The sequence below is a fragment of the Natator depressus genome, chromosome 5 (genome assembly GCF_965152275.1).
Source record: "Natator depressus isolate rNatDep1 chromosome 5, rNatDep2.hap1, whole genome shotgun sequence".
In the NCBI taxonomy this organism is placed as follows: domain Eukaryota; kingdom Metazoa; phylum Chordata; order Testudines; family Cheloniidae; genus Natator; species Natator depressus.
In genome coordinates, this window is record NC_134238.1 from 4,966,391 (window position 1) to 4,986,749 (window position 20,359).

General features: G+C 45.8%; 3 protein-coding genes across 4 annotated transcripts in view; 2 read left to right on the plus strand and 1 right to left on the minus strand.

The window, feature by feature from the left end:
* Positions 1–2,776, plus strand: part of LOC141987170 (uncharacterized) — an 18,316-nt gene extending 15,540 nt beyond the window's left edge. The window contains exon 4 of one of the 2 annotated variants that reach the window (XR_012639463.1): positions 1,413–2,774. Coding sequence is in view for 1 of the 2 variants with exons in the window: in XM_074952267.1 (XP_074808368.1) it covers positions 1,413–1,617 (205 nt within the window). In the remaining variant the exon portion in view is untranslated. Of the gene's footprint in view, positions 1–1,412 lie in introns of both variants that reach the window. The other variant, XM_074952267.1, reaches the window with a different exon arrangement.
* On the minus strand, positions 2,373–13,384 carry NUDT2 (nudix hydrolase 2). The gene is made up of 3 exons (XM_074952268.1): positions 13,266–13,384; positions 9,175–9,324; positions 2,373–4,447 (listed from the first exon to the last, which is right to left on the minus strand). The coding sequence occupies exons 2-3, from the start codon at positions 9,308–9,310 to the stop codon at positions 4,134–4,136; spliced, it is 450 nt and encodes a 149-aa protein (XP_074808369.1). The 5' UTR covers positions 9,311–9,324; positions 13,266–13,384; the 3' UTR covers positions 2,373–4,133.
* A 140-nt stretch (positions 13,385–13,524) lies between these two features.
* KIF24 (kinesin family member 24) overlaps positions 13,525–20,359 on the plus strand; it is a 40,231-nt gene continuing 33,396 nt past the window's right edge. Inside the window, exon 1 of the mRNA XM_074952269.1 lies at positions 13,525–13,663. The gene's annotated coding sequence lies outside the window, so the exon portion shown is untranslated. The remainder of the gene's footprint in view (positions 13,664–20,359) is intronic.

The window sequence follows — 20,359 nt, forward strand, 5'->3', positions numbered from 1 at the left end:
CACATACACACACACACACAGTATAAGTTTTAAACAAACAATTTAATACTGTACACAGCAATGATGATTGTGAAGCTTGGTTGAGGTGGTGAAGTCAGAGGGTGGGATATTTCCCAGAGAATGCCTTACGGCTAAATGATGAACTAGCACTCGGCTGAGCCCTCACGGGTTAACACGTTGTTAGTGTAGCCTCACACTCTACAAGGCAGCACGAATGGAGGGAGGGGAGACAGCATGGCAGAGAGAGACAGAGATACACACGGTGTGTGAGAGAGAGACGCACATTGCCCCTTTAAAGTATGCTGACCCCACTCTAAAAAAAGAAAAGGAGTACTTGTGGCACCTTGGAGACTAACAAATTTATTTGAGCATAAGGTTTCGTGAGCTACAGCTCACTTCATCGGATGCATGTAGTGGAAAATATAGTGGGGAGATTCGGATACAGACTAACACTGCTGCTACTCTGAAACCTGACCCCACTCTAAGTACACTGCCTTTTTAAGTGGATCAGCAAGTTGAGACAGCAGCTGCCAGCAAGATCCCTCTGTTCTGAGCCCTGTCCTGCCCCCCCGTGGAGATAAAGTGCAGTACAGGAGCAGGGGGAGGGGGGAACCCTGACATTAGCCCCCCTCTTACCCCTCTACGCCCAACTGCAGAGCGAGCAGGAGGCTCCCAGGAGCAGCTCCAAGGCAGAGGGCAGGAGCAGCACACAGCATTGGGGGAGGGACAGCTGAACTGCCCAGCAATCGATAGCCTGCTGGGAGGCTGCCATACAGGGAACTTAGGGGAGCGGGGAGCTGATGGGGGGGCTGCCGGCCCACCCTGGTTTCAAGCCCCCACCAGCTCGCTCCAACGGGCTGCTCTTCCTGCAAGCAGTTGACAAAGCAGGTGGCTGCCAAATAACGTTATAAGGGAGCACTGGGCAACTTTTAACGAGCATGTTCTCTAATTGATCAGCAACATAACAACGAAACGTTAACCGGGGCAACTTTAAGTGAGGAGTTACTGTACTTCTGATTCCAAATGACGTGTGTGGTTGACTGTTCAGTTTGTAACTCTGAGGTTCTACTGTATAATCTTCTCCTCTCTGGCCTCTTGCTGCTTCATCCCTCCTTCCCTCCAAAATGCAGCTGGTAAAGTCTTCTCCCTCTCCTGTTTCGATCACATTATACCCAGAGAGGGGCCGGTCTGTGTGAGAATCTTGCTGCTGCTGCCCATTGCATACCTGTTCTGGGGATAAAGGAATTCAGGCTCCAGGGCTGCTGATCCAGCTCTAAATTCACATGGGAAAGCAAGTGGCAGGCAGATACAATTACTGAATCTGTTGAGAAGGGCATTGCCCACCTTGGATATAAATGAAATTTTAGGCAAAATAACTGATTTTTTGGTCCCACTTTTTTCTGTCCTTCTAGGAAGAAGAAGCTCTCTGCTTTGAAGAGCTACCCAGAGAGCTGCAGCACAGCTGGCTTACAGGAGCAGTCCCCATTAACGGTGACAGCAGGCAGCTGGCAACGCAGCATTCCAGACTCTCGCTCCCCTTCCTTGCAGCACGGGGAAATACTGATTGAGTGGAAGGATGGGACCGTCACTCCCCTTTTTGATAATGCTAACTTTTAGATGGGCTACCTCAGCACTAACTGAGCCCGTTGCTTCTATGCTATAGTGCCCTCTGCTAAGATACTCCCACTGGGAACAATCTGTCCTTAGTGATTTTTTTTCAGTAGCCTAATGGCTTTGGTAAAAACCAGCAAACACTATTTAACACTTGAGAACAATCACATGATGTGGCACAAAGTTGTAGCAAGCAGGGCAAATTGTGTTCTGTTTGTTGCGATGCACAGTGCTTAACCGTTCTCAAGAGTTCTGATTTATTCTGTAAGGAGACCCATATGTAACCACAGAGTGCCTGGCTGGTTTTTAATGTTCCTTGCCTTTTGCTTTCCTTTGGATTCTAGCACCACTGATCACACAAGAAATGTTATTCCTCCAAGTCAAATGGAAAGGTGAATAAACAAATCCTGGTAGGTTTGATTTGACTTCAAAATGGAAACCTGGATCCCCGAGCCAGCTATGCGCTCAAAAAGCTGCTCAGTGACTTTGGCCATAAGAGAATGTGTCACTTAGCAGCTCCGCCTTCAGCAGCCAAAACCAAAATGATTGTCCCGGACATTCTCCAGCCATTTGCTGAAGTTCCCCCCCCCTAAAATATTAAGGGAGAACAGTTTCTTTTTTCTAAATAAAAGACATCACACTCCACCTTTCCATCCGGAACCATTGCAAACCAGCTGGTGGCAGAGCAGCTGACTCACCAAGAGTTTTATGTTCCTGGTACACAACACTAATTTACAATTCTACAGCACTTTTCATCCCTCCAAATCATAAAGCACTTAAAGAATGCTACATATGCAGTGCCATTAACATGCAGCTACCAACCATGGCTTCAGCTAATACACCACTCTTTGTTTTGGCCAATGGCTGTTCACCACTGTTGACTGAGTAGAATGGGTTACTTGAAAATGGCTCTATATTCTTGTTTAATATATATTCTTGCACTTAAACAAAGCAATGCCATTGTTTACATGGTGTTGGTTAAGCAGAAGCTGAAAAATAATGAAAATATGACTGTGAAACAGCACACGTTGTTAGTCATTTTCTCTTGCGTGTTTATGGATTGATTTTCTTTAAAAAAAATAAATAAAAAAAATCTTTGCTCTTTTGTTGTTCTGACAGTTACTAACACAACACCCCCCACATGCTCTTCATCACTCGCTGGCATTTGGTTTGAAACAGTGTTCATAATAAAGCTGAGTTTAAAAAAATATCAGGAGAATTGAAGTCATTTCTCTTGCTAAGGCACAATGCACTGCTGTATCTGTGCAAATCAGCCAGTAGAGATAAAATGGTCCCAATCCTATAAGGAGCTGAGTGCTCTCAATTCCTACTGATGTCAGTGGGAGCTAAAGGTGTTCAGGTTTCAGAGTAACAGCCGTGTTAGTCTGTATTCGCAAAAAGAAGAGGAGGACTTGTGGCACCTTAGCGACTAACCAATTTATTTGAGCATAAGCTTTCGTGAGCTACAGCTCACTTCATCGGATGCATACTGTGGAAAGTACAAAAGATCTTTTTATACCTTTATATCTTTTTATAAAGGTGTTCAGTGGCTTAGCACCTTGTGAGATAAGGCCCAGAGACAAGAGTTAATTCTAGCTCTCACCTCTAACGTTCTAGCTTGTGCGTGCATAGCACTGCCAGCTATTGCATGGAATGCCAGACATGCTCAACAGCAAGCGACCACATTGCCCACTAGGGACTGCAACCCATAGATACTATCACAGCTACTGGAGATCAGCATTAGCTTAGATTTCTAGAGCAGAAGGTCCTCTGCTCAACGTAGGCATAGACTCATTATGCCACCAAGACCAAGTGTATAATATACTGCTGACCTTCAACGGGTGAGACAGAGACCAAAATAAGAGACAACAAAAATAGCAGAGGGAGTTTGAAATTATCAGTTAAATTTTGTTCATCTCTAACACCTTCCATCCCAGGCTCTCAAAGAACTTTGCAAACTTTAAACGTACAAGGTAAGGAAATACAACTCATGTTACAATTGGCAAAGATGAAATGGTTTGCCCAAGTTACCAGAAGGAGTCAGCGAAGCTGGGAATAGAGCCCAGCAGTTCTGGCTACTGCTCTTCTGCTCAAAACTCAGGACCTAATTTTTGTAATTGTATTTTATTATTAAAATTCTCCTTATGCTCCCTTTCTCAATACCGTCCTTCTGCTGTCAGGAGAGGTCAAGGATTCAATTTTCAATAGGACCTGCGGCTGCTCAGCACTTCTGAAATTCAGGGCGTAAGTGACCTGACAAAAGCAAGAAGGGGAGTGATCGTCAGTGCAGGGATTTGATCTCAGAGCTCTCTGGTTCATTATTAGATCAGACCATGCTTCTCTACATGAGCTAGGATAACCTAGGGGAGGTAAAAGCACAAGCTCCACAGAAGCTCAGAGTATCTTAACCCCATACAGCAGGTTGGTGTAAAATTTACATTTCTGCACAACCCCCATTTTATTCTTGTTTAAAGAGCAGCCCAGGTTTCTTTAAAAGTCCCCATTTCCCTCCATGAAAGCATTTACGCTTTGGAACAAAGAAACTGATGCACAGCTCGGAATGCTGCCTGCATCTCCTTATACTCAGCACATTTGCAGGCCTCTTCCAGCTTCAGCCAACGAAAAGCCTGATGCTCATCTGAGAGCTTGATCTCCGTGTTACAGTCATTCATTTCTGCCAGCCAGTAGATAACTGTTTTGGGTTTGTTTCTGACAGTGTATTGCAGTTCCTTCTTAAACCCTTCAATGAGAGTGAACTGACTGGAATTGAGTCCAGCCTCTTCCTGTGTCTCCCGCAGGGCTGTCTGCAGGTCATCTTCACCTGGATCCACATGGCCTGCCGAGGGAGGGGAGAAAAATAAGTTTCTGAGAAGAAAACTGGCTGTTCTGATTGTGTTCGTTCAATTGGCAATAGGGAAAACACATATGCAGTATCTCATTTGCCATGAAGAACGGCTCACGTGTCCTGTCGTTTAGACCCATTTGCATTAGAGATTGCAGAACACATTACATTTCAAACCTTTTTATGTCCATCTCAAGGGTTTTAGGATTAGTGTTCATCCCACATATGCTGACACTGCCAATCAGCACCCAGTGCCCTATATGTGCCAGAAATCTCTTCCCATGTTATTCTCCTCCTTTCCAGTTCTGTGTTCCTATCGGAGCCCTGTACACCTGCAAAGTCCCATATGAAGAGACCATATTTCTGGCTAAGGAGAACAGGATTCATTAATGCTGTGCCTTAAGTGGCTTAAGGCCTGATTCTGCATCTTTTAATCAAGCAAGCAAGCCCATCAAAGTCAGTGGGATGTCTCCCATGAATACAAACTACTCAACAAAAGGGACGCATAAGCAGGCCCTCAGGAACCAGAATGAGGAAGTCAACAAGCCTGATGCTCATGAAGGGCAGCACCAAGCACTTGATCTTCAGTTTTCATCATTGTTTTATATCCAAACATGAAAACTGCTGAGTAGTGAATAAAACCAGGCTTCCCTTCCTGCCCAGGGCATCTAAAGCAGTCAGCCACCAAGACTGCTTCACAGACTGGCAAAAAGGGAACTGATGAAGGAAGAAGGCTGCTATATCATCTTATGAGATGTCACAAGCCACGCTAATCTGGACAAAGTCAATACTTGGGTGAAGGACCTCGAAGGAACACCTGGTTTCATGGGTCAGTAGGACATGCTCTTTCCTCTGAATCTAGTAGTGAACCATTGGCCTGCTGTGGGCACTGTGCGCAGGAAGTGCCATCTTTCATCCGAGACATGGAAGCGCGGTCCTGAGCACTTATGATCATTAACAACCCCCCTGGCATTTTTAATAAGAGAAGGGTGCTAGCCCATGTCCTGGATCCAACACGGGTACATTACGCCTACCTACATTTCCCCAGGCAGTTTGAATCAGATTTGGAATTCTTCTTCACTTCTTGTCCCAAAATTTTTTGTAGTTGATACAAAATAATTATTATTAGTGTAGCTGTGCAGTGTTAAAGAGGAGCCGTGGTTCACCTCCCCTACATGTGGCTGCATTTCAGTGGAGAATCAAGAGATTATGAATACAATAGATATACACACACAGTTAGTAATGTTTCTGAAGTGGTTTGGATGGAAGCTGCCGTGTAGCTGTAAGACCAATATCGCTGCAATGGGATGACAGTATGCGGCATGCAGCAGCTTAGAGTAAGGGTATTTCTCTTTCCCTCTACAAGCCAGCCCTCTAGCCAGACATGTTACTATTCTAGTTCTTTCCATTCGCGCTGGATTCCTCAGGATCACAACTGCCATTTCAAATAGGGATAAATATAACATTCCCAAGTTGTTTTTACTTTCCCTGAGAAAAGCCAGATTTAGTTTTCTCATGAAAACTCCAGACAGGAACATAAATAGAACAAACCAGGCATGGGCTCAGAAAAGCACATGCAACTGGGAGTCAAAGTAACTTTCAGAAGGAAAACAATATAAAGGGCTCAGTTCATTCATGGTGCAACTCTATTGGTTTCAAATAGAGGGCTGTAATGGGATGTGCAGCCTCCCAGCCATATATAGAGGGAAAGACTCATTTCATACCACTATTTATAACTACAAGTCTAGGATCAGCAAGGGGACAAACAGGCTCCCAGTAGTGGGCACTAACTTGATAATCTGATAGCAGACATCCTCCAGAAAGGCAGAGGTCGATGTACCAGTTTCTCTAATAATTTCCCTCTCCCTATCAGCACCATCTCAAGTTTATTTAGGTTGAAAACACTGCCTTATATAATTTTGTTGAAGCTCAGATACCATGCTGATGGGAGTCAGTAATCCAGATGCTTTTCATCCACCCTTCTTAAGCACCAGGGGCATATGGGCAATGACACCGACTACCCCAGCTAAGGAAATGGAGGAAGGTTATGGTGAAAGTAATGGTAAGACAGCTGTGGCATTATCAGGAGTGAACATGTTTTCTGGACTCCCTTCAGCCTGTCTTTAGGCCTGCTATAGAGACAGCTATAGGTTTTTTTTGGTCCACACCTGATGATGGGGAAAGACAAAGACCCAGATCCTCAAAGGGAAATCAATTAAAGTTAGGAGCCTAATACCTTTGAGAATCTGGGTGAGGGAGTCTGTGTTGATTTCTGCCCCTGGATCTGCAGCCTTCAGTGTGACTGATCACAGGGTTTGTGCACAACACCTGCAGAGCCCAGAGCTGCCCTCAAGTGGCTCTGCTCTTTTTCCCCAGCGAGAACCAAAGACATGAGTGGGATCATTCTGCCTTTGTCCCAAGATATCTGCCATGTGTACTATAAAGCTCAGTACTCCTTCCCCTCCTGTTAGGTACGCATGCAAGGCGGCTATGGGGGATGTGGTATTGAAAGCATCACCTGCATGAAGTCCTGCTGTAGCATGATGGTGAGCTTCAGATGGTACAACATGCAGTAGCCTGTGCATGAAAGGCCAATGAGAGTACATCATACTGGGGCTCCCTGCTCTCCAATGACTCCCCATCTGAGACCCGATTCATTTAAAGGGTTAGGCTGTCATGCCATTAGGCTGTGGGAGGACAGTTAGCTCTACATCTGTCTTCTCATCAGGTTCAGCTGACAGTGTCAGTTTTCGAAGTATTTAGCTGAACTTGGGACTCACATCAAAGGAGATGCAGTTGATGCTTGTAGGCTAAGGGAAGCATCCGGAGACGATGAAGCAGAGCTCGGCTTGCCTTTTGGTATTTGGAAGTACAAAGTGATACAATGGGGCTGAGAGCTGCATAAGTTACTTTTAAATGATTAAAAAACAGCGGTGGCCCAACGTGGCTATTCCAACCAGGTGCTCTTGGCAAAATGGTTATGACTTTTTCTTTCAAACCTGGACCTTGCCACTTTTATCCATGACTTCATCACCTCCAGATTTTATCAGTGCAATGTGCTCTACCTATGTCTGAAGCCCACTCAGCAACTGCAGATATTGCAGAATGCAATGGCTCATTCACTTAGTATTCCAGGATCTGCAATGGCTACCAGTTTGTTTCCAGACAAAATTAAAGGTTGCCATAATGGTATGGATCTAAAAAGTCCTAAATGGTGTGGCTCCTGGCTATCTGAAGTGCCTCTATATCCCTTTGGGATACTGTGGCAGCTAGGATCAGCTGGAACATTTGTGGCTAATGTCAGGGCATTCTTGATGAGGAATGCTCAGTCACGGAACTCTCTTTATGCAGTGGATGGTAGCAGTCCAGAGTGTTGGCTTTCAGGCACACTGCAAATTCTACTTACCAATGTTTTTGGCTCAGAGGATCCGGAGAGAGGTTTGCATACCTTTCTCTTTATATGGGGCAGAGTTGCACTGAGATTATGGGTTTCAGAGTAACAGCCGTGTTAGTCTGTATTCGCAAAAAGAAAAGGAGTACTTGTGGCACCTTAGAGACTAACCAATTTATTTGAGCATAAGCTTTCGTGAGCTACAGCTCACTTCATCGGATGCATACTGTGGAAACCTGAGATTATGCTATGAGATAGTTTTGGTTAGTGCACTGTACAAAATAAATATTTATCTAGGTGTGGTCAGTGTGTGGGGCATCGTGTCTGGGATATCCAGGAACAATCAAGAGAGAATAAAATCTGAAAGTTAAAAGTTATTTCTGTATTGAATGCTCCCCACCGCCAGTGTCTGAGGGAGATTTAACCAAATGCCTTCTCTGCCATTCACCTTGAGTGATGAGTAAGGCTACGATTTAGTCACGGAGGTCAGGGCAGTCATGGACTCCGTGACTTTACCGGACCTCTGTGACTTCTTCGGCTTCAACTGTCAGCAGCTGAAGCTGGCTGGAGGCAGAACTATGAGCCCCTGCCCTGCAGCTGGGGCCGGATCTTGGGCCATGCACTCCAGACCCACGGCTTACACTGGTGGCTGGAGCTAGGGCTGTGTGCCCCTGCCCTGTGGCTTGCAGCAGGGGCTGCACCTCCTGCACCATGGCCAGGGCTGCAATGAGGGCTGTGGGCCCCCTCCTCGGCTGTACGCCTTTGGCTGGAGTTGGAGCTGGGACTGTGCCCCTCTGCCCTGCAACTGCTGCCAGCTCCAGAATGGGGGCTGTGTCCCTGCCACGGCGGGGGGCTCGGCCTGTCAGTTTTCCCCACAGCCCCCAACAGGACTCCAGCTGTTATTCCTCCCCCAACCCGGTTATTTTTAGTGACATCACAGACAGGTTACGGGCTCCCCTGAATTTCTGTTTATTGCCCATGACCTGTCCATGACAAAATCTTAACCTTAGTGATGAGCCTCTGTACTACGCCCCAGGGCACTGCCTCCCTCCCATTTAGTTATGCACATTCTACTTATCATAGAGCTTGGGCTAATGCAAACCCAAGTCTAGCCGTTGCCCAAGCTTCAGCGCAGGATAAGGTGCATGCAGTTCGATAAAAGGTGGGTGACACAGCTCTGGTGCTAATATAGTTAATTGTCTCAGTTGCCCCAAAAGACTGGTAGCCATTAGACTATTTGCCCTTAGAGGTCTTTACATTCTGTAATGTCTCTGGTTCTTGGATACAAGGAACATTAGCGTTGATTTCTTAGCGTTATTGGAACAATCACCTTTTGGCGGGGTCCAGTGATTTGTGCCATAGGATGTCTGCAGAAGAAGGTATTCAATGTTGTCACCGACTTTAGAAGAAGGGGATCCCGCCTGTAGCCTCCTGTAAATTATCAAGCCACATGCTCTTAGAGCCATGGTCCTCCTACTAACTGCAATGAGAGCAAATATGAATGCAGAGGATTAATCATTACAAACAGGAATAACAAGCACTGTAATGCAGCATCTACGGAGGCAATTGCACTAGATGTGAAGTATGTGATGGGGTAACACCCTTATTGAACCAGAAGTGAGGGGGAAGAGAGCTGATTTGCTCGACAAACTGTCAATCACCCAGAGAGACGGGAGAGACTTCCTTTCTCTGCAGGATTCTGAGTAGGGAAGCCCTCTGTAAAACTTCTGTCTCCATCTCAGCTATAGTCATAATTTTAGGACTGGTCATCTAGAGGAAGCCAGGCCTGTTATAAGAAATAGGGAGTAGTCTGGACACGTAAATGAACTGATAATATATTATAGAAAAGTGTGTTTTGCTTGTTGGGTTTTTTTCTGATTTAAAATATATTTTTGTTATTACTTTTTGTTAAACTCCTCTGAACTGGACCCTGGTGATTTGTTTGGCCAACCTAGCTACGGCACTCTGCTAGAGTTCAGATGGACACCTCAAACTTATCCATGATGTTTATCTCCAGCATGCATGAAGACATGCACATAACAATGTCAGTAGTTATAGTTAAACCTCTGCCTAGCAGGGTGAAAGCATATCCTCTTCCCTTTGACTTGAAACCACCAAGTCACGAACTACATAAAACCTGACACAAAAATCAAGCAAGCTCAACTGGTTCCACCTGGTTGAGCATGAAATCTTAGCAGTTAACTACAAACCATAAAAAATGTTGGAAGAGAAGAGAATAAAACAAAGGGAAATTAATGACAAATACTCAGTTTCTAAGTCTTCTATCCTCAGAGACTCCTTACACCTTAAAACTCACGGGAAGTAGCACTGTATTAGACAAGCTATTTTCCAGACGTGATACAGTTTGTGCAGGGCTGGCCAGCAAGTCAGTGGCAGAAGTGAGAAAGGAAAGCCCAGTGGCCCAGGACCCATTTCCATGGCTCTAGCCGCTAGATTGTAATGTAAAAAGGCACAGAAGTAGTTTAAACCCTAATTTGATGTTCAGTGCCACATTTAAATAATACATTTGAAACATGTAATGTTTCATGTTTAGATTGTTTAGTAGTATACAGAGGTGATACTGTCACCTCCATTTTACAGATGGGAAAACTGAGGCACAGAGAGGAGAAGTGACTTGTCCGGGAAGCTATGGCAGTCCCAGGTTAGTATCCAGCTGTCCTGACTAACCAGTAGCAAGGCTGCTCCCCTACTGTTCAGTTGTTGTCAATAGGCTGCAAGCTATGCCAGTATTTGCACCCATTAATAAGGCACCTGTGGTACGAGGGTAATCAGCAAAGCTCTAAGATTTGTATGTATCCATTCTGGAGGATCTGAAATCATTAGGAGTGATACTACCTGCTCTTCAGGGTCTGTAGCAACGCAAACCAATTATGTAGGCTATTAGCACCATCTCCTATACATGCCTGGAAATTCCATGCTTCAAGAGTGTGGAAGCTAGACATGGGAATAACCTCCACTCTGAAACCTGTCAACAATTCTCAGTTGCAAAGCACATCTGTGTAAAAACAAACACGTCCAGCTGTGAGTTGTGTCTAGAAAGCAGAAACCAGCCCTGCTGTGAAACAGGTGCAAGCAGAACTAGCCCTGGTGTGTATCAACCAGCAAACATGTCCCCCACCGCCAGCTGGTTCATTCTAAACATCTACCCAGGACCTTAGCTCTTTGCATCCTATGTGCATATTCAGAGCTTTTAAGACCAGAAGGAACCATTATATCATCTCGTGAGTCTGACCTCCTGTACAACACAAGCCAGAAAATGTCACCCAGCCATTTCTCCATCAAGCACACATGACTCTCAAGTCCGCTCACCACACTTTTCAAGGACAATTTAACACTACGCCTCTTCAACCTCCCTCTCATTCTTATACTTCTCACAGAGCCAAGAAAAAGCAGTCGGCGCGTGAAGGGAATAACACTTTGCATTTCGAGAGTTCATCACCTACAGATATTAACTGATTCATCCTCCAACCCTCCATGAGCTCTCCGGCTGCCCAGCTCTGAATGCAGTGCCGCTGCCAGGGGCAGCACAGAAGTAAGGGAAGCAGTAACAACCCCCCCCCACAATAACCTTGCGAACCCCCCCACAACTCCTTTTTGGGTCAGGATCCCTACAATTACAACACTGTGAAATTTCAGATTTAAATATCTGAAATCATGAAATTTACAATTTTTAAAACCCTATGATCATAAAATTGACCAAACTGGACCATGAATTTGGTAGGGCCCTATCCATGAGGGAGTTAAGTGCTGTGATTCCCGTTTCACAAAGAGCAGTAGAGAGACATCACTCTCTCTGATGGAGCTGGCTGTATCATTTGTAAGTCCCCAAAAACCCACAGGAGAATTAGGCAGGGAGTAGCCTCACCCTCTGCTCCCACCAACTGCCAGCTAGCTCCTAGCATGCAGTGTTCTGACTTGAACCAAGGAGGTAAGAGTGCTTGCTGGAGACACAGAGTTCAAGGCAGGGTATGAAACAGAGAGACTTTTAGGTAGAGGTGGAGCAGCACACACTGAAAAGTGATGGAAGTGGCTTGGACCACTTACATGGTAGGAAGTGGGGGAACCAGGCTGCTCCACTGAGAGAATAGTGTACATGGGGAATAGAAGGGGGAGCTGGCTTGCTGGAAGTTGAGTAGGAGATGCAGAGAGAAGAGGAAATCCAGGTTGCGCAGAGAAATAATATCTACCTCTTCTATAATGCTTTAACTAGCTCCAGGGCCAGCCAGGTCAGTGGCAGAGCTGGGAAGAAAACTCAGCCAACGTGATTTTATTATGATTCTTGCACTATGTGGTGTGTTTTTTAAAGCCACATGGAAACATGAGACACTCAGTTGAATCTAATCCAGACTGTGGTGCAAAGCTTGAGAACATGACCCCTAGGGGCACAAGCCCTGGAAGGCAGGTACAAAAGAACTCCAGCTGCGTTGCGTTTTTAGACGCCTCGTCATGGTTTTCAAATCAATCCCATGATTTTCTGGGGCCCGACTCATGATTTTTGAAAACGTGGCGTTGCAATGCTAGTAACGGGAGTGGTAGGATGGGAGGGGGTCTGGAACTCTTCGGTCAGGGCAATGCTGGGAAGAGGAAGGGTCTGGGTGCTCTGGGTCAAGAGAGCAGTGCACGCGGGCTAGGAAACAAGGGGTGTGTGCCCCGCAGATTGAACCAGGGCAGCGCACTGTGAAAAGTATGTGCCAGTAAACTGGGAATCGAGGGGCTGGGTCCACCCACTCCCACAACAGTGTTAACTCTCTGCCCTACACTGCCCCAATCAACCCACAGGGCCCCACCCTCTCTGCCCCCTCTCCCCCAATCAACCCCAGTGCCCCCCCTGCCCCCTACTGCCCTCTCTGCCCCAATCAACCCACAGGGCCCCACCCTCTCTGCCCCCTCTCCCCCAATCAACCCCAGTGCCCCCCCAGCCCCTACTGCCCTCATCAACCCACAGGGCCCCACCCTCTCTGCCCCCTCTCCCCCAATCAACCCCAGTGCCCCCCCTGCCCCTACTGCCCTCATCAACCCACAGGGCCCCACCCTCTCTGCCCCCTCTCCCCCAATCAACCCCAGTGCCCCCCCTGCCCCCTACTGCCTTCTCTGCCCCAATCAACCCACAGGGCCCCACCCTCTCTGCCCCCTCTCCCCCAATCAACCCCAGGGCCCCCCCCCCACTGCCCCAGTCAACCCACAGTACCCCGCCCTCTCTACCCCAATCAACCCCCAGGGCCCGCCCTCTCTGCCCCCTACTGCCCCAATCAACCCCAGGGCTCCCCCCCCAATCAACCCCCCCTCTCCCCCACACTGCCCCAATCAACCCCAGGGTCCCTTCTTTCCCCCTCCCAATCACTCCCAGGTCCCCGTCTCTCCTAACCGCGCCTGCCCTGCCCCAACCCACCCCTCTCTCACCTGACCGCCGGCTCCTGCTCTTCCAGGACAAGAGGAACACCGCTAAGGGGCGAGGCTGATACAGACTGACACCAGCCTCAGCCAATCACACATGGAGAGAAGAGCCAATAGGAGGGCTCGATTTGGGACGCTCTGGATGGGATTTGGCAGCTCGCGCGGTCCGTTGCCCACTCCTAGCTTCCGATTGGTCAGCTGGGAAAACTCCGCCCCTTCCTTTGCGTCCCATTCGCTTGTTCCGGGCCCGGGCGGTGCCAGCCCGGGCGCGAGCGTTCGAACCGGGCAGGCGGCGTTGCTATGGGGACGCGGCCTAGTCGCTGCTGCCTGAGCCTGCGTGGGGTGGGAGTCACGAGTCTGCCGGGCTCTAGCCCCGGGGCGGGCGGGAACGGTGCTGCCCGCAGGTAAGTTGCACGGGGGCTCCTGGGGTCAGAGGACAGCGGGGTCAGAGGGCGGGGGGGGTTAGGGTGCAGCTGCCAGAGAGACGATGGGCCCAGTGGGCCCTGACCGGTCTTGGTCCTGGGCGTTACCGTGGAGACAGCGGGGCCCGGTTCCCCCACTGCCGCCGACACCAAGAGCCCCAGGTCTGCCCCTGCCCTGTCTCAGAATGGATGACGCCCTGGAGACAATGGGTCCTACGTGGTGCTCCCCCATCTCATAGAGACACAGAGTCCAAGGCCAGCCGCAGCGACCCCCAGATCAGCTAGTCTGACCCCTGCTTAGCACAGGCCACCCAGCTCCCGGCCCGCGAAATGAGACCAAAGTATTATAGCCTGCAGACAGCCAGGGTATTATGTGCCACAGGCAGAGAATGGGAGGGACTCCGGCCCAATAGCAGGGAAATATTGACGTGAGATACCCCCAGGTAATCCTGGCAAGTGATCCACACCTACATGCTGCAGAGGAAGGTGAAAAAACCCCAAGGTCACTTCCAGTCAGACCTGGAGGGAAATTGCTTCCCAGCATATGGAAACACTGGTGTTGAGAATATGGATTCTAGGGGGCACTACCCCATTGTGATCCAGGTGCCACCACAGAGCTGCCAACTGCCTTTGGGCAGTGCCCTGTCTCGACCCTCTACTATTGCCAAGCCAATGGGTCTCATCCGGCCCTGCCTTATTTCACTGTGGATATTGCCCTGTGGAGACAGGATCTCAGCAGGTGCTGCCCCATCTTGATCTGACCGTCACCACAGAGATGATGGGTACCAGTGGACACTGCCCCATCTCAGTCTGAGCTTTGCCAGGAAGGTGACAAGTCCTAGTGGATGCTCCCCATTGTTTGTTCAGTTTGAGTGTCACAAAGGATGTGACTGCTGGACCCAGTGTGGAATGCTCTGCCTCGATCCTCTTGGTTATCCTGACACATTGTGGCTCCTGCAATCTCAGGTGGACTGCCACCTCCCCATGTCTATTAAGGAAACCAGATTGGCTGCAATTTGCTCTACTTTATCCAAATGAGGTCAGGCCCATGGATTCCTTCCAAGTTGTGAACATGACACCTAGCATGGCCATTTGCCTGCTCAGATTTATATTCAGCTCATTATGACAGGATGTTTATTTAGATTGTAAGCTCTTTGGGGCAGGGACTGTGTCTTTCTTCTATTTATGCAGTGCCTGGCGCAATGGGATCCTGGTCCATGACAGGCTGTGAGGAGCCACAATAATATAAAATTATTAAGAATAATAGTAGAGATAAAAGGCTTTTTGTCTCAAAGCATCTGGCACATGGATATGCTGACACACACCCAGGAATCACTGAAATGCAGCCTGCTGAGGGAAAAGGCCTAATAGATGTTTGAAATAGATGCTGTTAAGTTAGACAACATATTTATAACAATTATGCTTCTTCTCACATATTCTGAAGGAGTTCTCTGACATACCCAATCTGTCTACCTTTACGGCCCCCACTATGTCTGAGTGCCTGGTACTTTCTCTTTGTGTGCACTAGCAATAGCGACCTGGTCACGTTCATGTACCTCTCTGAACACCATATGCCCTCTTTCCCATTCACTCTGTAAGCGCACTGTGCAATGAGATGAACTGCTCATAATTGTCTGACCGAGAGTGTCTCCATAACAGAGCCTAAATTGATTCTGGATTTTTTTTTCTTCTCCACTGAACTAGAAAATCTAAGCAATTGGTGAAATGTGGGGGCTCTTGAGTTGGGGAAACTATAAATACAGAGGAAGCTGGTTGCTATGAAACTGAACTCAGTAAACACATACACAGAGGGAAAGGGTAACTGCAGACATACAGCACCTTGCCTTTAGGTAGTTACAAAATGAAGCAAACATTCTTAACCACTTGGAAGCTTTGCCTGCAAGAGGAGCCAAGGCGCAATTTTCAAATAATCAGCACCCTAATATAACCCACAGATTATTTTTCATTAGCATGTGGTTGAATATTAGACATTTCCCATCTCCATTCAGCTGCTGTTTTAAGCAGTTGTCGAGTATCAGCTGTGGAATGGAGTCTTTTCTGCTGAGGTCATCAGCCTATAATTAATAAGAGAGAATGATTATAATAATTAGCAGGCTTTTGTAAATTAAAAAAACCCTCATTTATTTCAAAAGAACAAAATTAGTGTTTGGTTGGGGCTTTTTAATCAGTTTCAGATCACACTTAAATTTAGTGGTAGTCCAGCTACCAGACTGGGGCACGACGATTAATGTATCAGTAACATAGGGATTAGGAAACTTGGTGTATGGGGAGGATAGAAATAGCTTTTCGTTGTCCAGATGTAAAATGTTTATCGGATAACGTGGAAGATATATGCTCCTCTTCCAAATGCTTTTCTCATACTAGAATCTGTAAACAGTTGTCCTTTTCCAGTATTCAGCTTTCTTCCCTGTTTCTTCAAAATGGGCTTATATAATTCTTGTTCCAGCAACCGACAGAAGTATATAATATCAAGGTGCATAAATACACCGTGAGTTGCATGGTATAATAGTGTGGCCTTGTAAATGTGTCCTCTGCTCTGATAAATATTTTATATCTACAAATCACATAGCTAATTTATGGAAAATTGTGCTCATATTACTGTTACCCATTCCCTCTCACACTTTTGCACCTGTTTTGTTCCCACCCCCACCTGTTGCATTTTGTATTCACTATAATTGTGAGCTCTTTGTTGGAGGGACTGTCCTTTACTATATGTCTTGTACAGTGCTTAGCACAATGGAGCCTTGCCATGGCTGGCACCTCTAGCCACTGATCATAATAACTGATAAAATAATAGGGAGCTACAAATGGTCAGAGAAGTGTAAAATACCTTGCAGAGTGTAATGGGATAATGCACTTGCCCAGTGGTGCGCAAACTTTTCCAGTCGCACTCCCACTTACCATTAACGGAATCTGTCCATGCCCACCCTCCCCCCACATTACTGCACAACCAAGACTTCCGCAGCAACGGAGCTTGGGCTGAAGGTGGAGCTGAGGGCAGGACTGGGGATGGGGGAGGAGCTGGGGCTAGAGGCCGAGCTGGTCTGAGAGTGGAGCAGGGGGGAGGAGTGGAGCAGGGGGTAGAGTGGTACTGGGGACGTATCTGGCGTGAAGGCGGAGCTGGGCTTGGAGGTGGAGCAGGACTGGGGGCTGAACGGGATCAGAGGCGGAGCTGGTCTGGGGGCAGAGTGAGGCTGGAAGCATGGCGCTCACTCCCCACTGTTGTGGAGGCTGGGCCAGGCCCTGCCACATACCCTCTTGAACATTCCTCTGTGCCCCCCTAGGCATACCCCAAAGTTTGGGGACCACTGCACTAGCCTTTCACCTTTAGAGTCCTGAGTTCATATTCAGCCTTGGGCTACAGCTGAAAATCAGTTTGGAGTTCAAGGAAACTGAAGCTGGAGTGAGATCTATGAGGTCATGTAGTTTATCTCCACCCTTGCACCCTAGGCCAATGCAGAACTGTCTGGCTAGACTGGTCTCATTCTAGTCCCCTATTTATATACTTCATAAAACCACCAAGAACTTTGGCATGATTGGCAGTCTGTGCTCAGGAGAGGTTCAGGGCTGGAGTAGTATTGTTGCAGATGACAAGTGAGATGTGTTGGTAGAACTGAGAGCTGGAGAGGTAGCATGCATAAGACTTGCCTGTTCTGTTTCCCAGTTCCTCACTTTCATGAACTTGTTTTTAAAAAGTAGTTTAAAAAGCCAGGGATACTGCAGTGCTAGGCACCATGCAAATACATAGGCAAATAAGGTACTCATATGTTGTAAGACATAGATCGCCAACTATTAGTTAACCTTGTCTGACATCAACTAAAATCACCATGAGTAAAACATTAACAATTAAACTGTCATTAAGATTTAGAGAGACAAGGTGGGTGACGTAATATCTTTTATTTGACCAATTTCTGTTGGTGAGGGAGACCATTTTCAAGCTTACCTCACCCACCTTGTCTTTCTAATATCCTGGGACCAACATGGCTAGAACAACACTGCATACATTAAGCTTTAGAGTTAACATCCCACTGCCTTACACCTGTTGATTTGAAAGGCATCATTGCATTGGTTCACATTTTTAAGGTTGTCACCACTTTGTGTCTCCATTTCCCCATGTCTGAAATGGGGATAAAGATACTCTGGTTTGTAAAGTACTGTGAGAGCTGTGGGGGAAAAGGTCTATGAGAGCTAATTTACTATTACAGTTATTATTATTAGAAATATTTTTAAATTATGGCTCTGATCCTAGATCACAATTTTGTGGCAAGAGGTGGATTGTCTAGCAAATTCCCTGGCTTCAGAAAACAAAGTTTCCATTGGCGTCCACTTCCGTTGCCCAGCTTTTCTCTATCTGTATGTCTTTTTTTTTTTTAGAAAAGCAAAAATCTAATACCACGCACTGGAATTCTTTTCTGATGACAAACCATTCATGGTGTGATTCTATGGTTCTGATGCCACCGTGATGTAAAACTAAAGTACTGTGTTACATCACTATTTATCTATTGTTTTGCTTATATGTATATTAGCCATCTGTTCCAGGAAGTATAACAGGCACAGGATTGTCAGAAGATAAGTTCATAGTATAAGAAAACATGTAGCAGTTTACACTAAGTTTTGAATATAGGTTATGATGATATTGATTTATATTCTCATAATGCTTTTCAACTTACATATATTGGTACTGAAATGGAGCCAGATGGTTATTTGGCACACAGCACTGCACTCTGTGTGTGTAACACTTTGGCACAGGACTCTTTGCCACTTTGGCTGAGGACATTCCAGCAAGCCCCTCTTATACCAAAATGCCATGGCATTTTTAATGTCCATGCACAGCAGACAGGCCCTCATTTTTTAAGATCTTGTCTGAAAGACTGCAAAATATATAAAGCAAATTGTATGGAACTCAGTTTACCATTCATGTAAGATAATGGGCTGAACTGTCTCTAAGCCAGAGATCCTGGGTGTTTCAAATCTGAGACTTAAATGAGTCAATAACTATCCCTCTGTCAGGTTGCATGTATACTAATAACTAGAGTGCTGTAGGTAACAGACTCAATGTATTTCATTTTTTATATGACAGGCCTGCTTCAGTGTCTTTTGTCAAAGCAACTGTGTCACTTTGCATGAGAAGAATGTGAGTATTACAAAATAAAGCTGAATCTTTGTGCCATCCAAAGATGTGAATGACAACCACTTTGAATTGTAAAGAGCTGCAAAATGTCCAGTGTTTCTATGAAGAACAGAAATCTAAAACAAATTGAGTGACAAATTGCTCCCTACACCTGATGTGGCTTGACCTTATAAATATGTTTTGATAGAAAACTCTACTTGCACAGAAACAGCTCCCCTTTTTCCAAATGTATTTCATAGTCGAGTATTTTAACAGATCCTAGGTTTGGGGCTTGATCCTGTTCCCAGTGAAACCAGTGGGAGTTGTGCCATTTACTTCAATGGGAGCAAGATCAGGCTTTGATATTAAAATATTGTAATGAAGTATGTTGTTTTAGATTTTTGCTTGAGAGAACATCATTGCCTGAGGTGTACAAAATGAAAGTACTTGCATCCTGAGGAAAACTCAGAAGACTGATGGTTATTCGTGATAGAAAAATCAGGGAAGTCTCCTTCACCAGCAGATGGCACTGGAGTTAACAATGTACTGTTTCTAGAAAACATGTAAATTATTGGACTAGCCCCCCCTCAAGAAATGAAACAAGAAAGCAATTTTCTTGAAGAATTGAATTTTTTTTTTTGAAAATCAAAATCTGTACTCTTCTTGAAGCCTAAAAAAATTTTACATAAATTAAATTATCTTTTCGTGGGGAAGAAGCCATTCAACTCTTTGTACACTTCATCATGGAATATATATAAAAACTTAATTTCTTACAGAATCTTGGAATTTTTAAAAAAAAACTCATAACTTCTGTACCCAGGCAAGTCTGCCTGTTTTCCCTTCTTCTTCCACTCTCCACAAAACTGAACCGAATTCAGTTATATGGGAGTAAATATTGTAACTGGCTTTTGTGCTGTTGTTTATGTGTTTGTGTTTAATATTATATATAATTAAAGATGGTAAATATAATCTAGGGCATAATCCTGCACTGGCCAATGGGAAATGGAAAACATGGAATCTAACAGATCTTTTCCATTTTGAACGTCTATGATTCTTGGCATCTGAAATTAGTTTGCCAGCCTTGTGTTCCATTTACTCTTTTCATCACACAGACAAGGTCATCTGTACCAGTGAGTGGGATCCTAACTAGAGTTACTGTTTGAACATATAGGCTGGGATAATGATGGCTTAACTTTTCTCCCATTAACTTCCAAAACAGTAGAGTTAGCGGAATGCTGAGTGCTTTTGAACATTCCACCCATACTGTATATGGTGGCTAGACTACTTGAGCTGTTGGATTCCTCACACCTTTCTCTTTTAATTCTCTATTCTTTTTTTTTCTGAGGAACTAATAATCTCAGCAGCAGCTCTATCTTTACTTGGAATTTCCCACAGAAATATTGATTAGGACTCCCCATTTAACAGTGGTTTTGCCTTCAAACTTCTTAAGTTTTATTGCTCAACCACTGGTAATTTTATTCTGGTTGAGCCGTCTTTATAAATCAGACCCCTGCTCCTAAGTCTAATGCAGCTTTTAAATTTCTGTA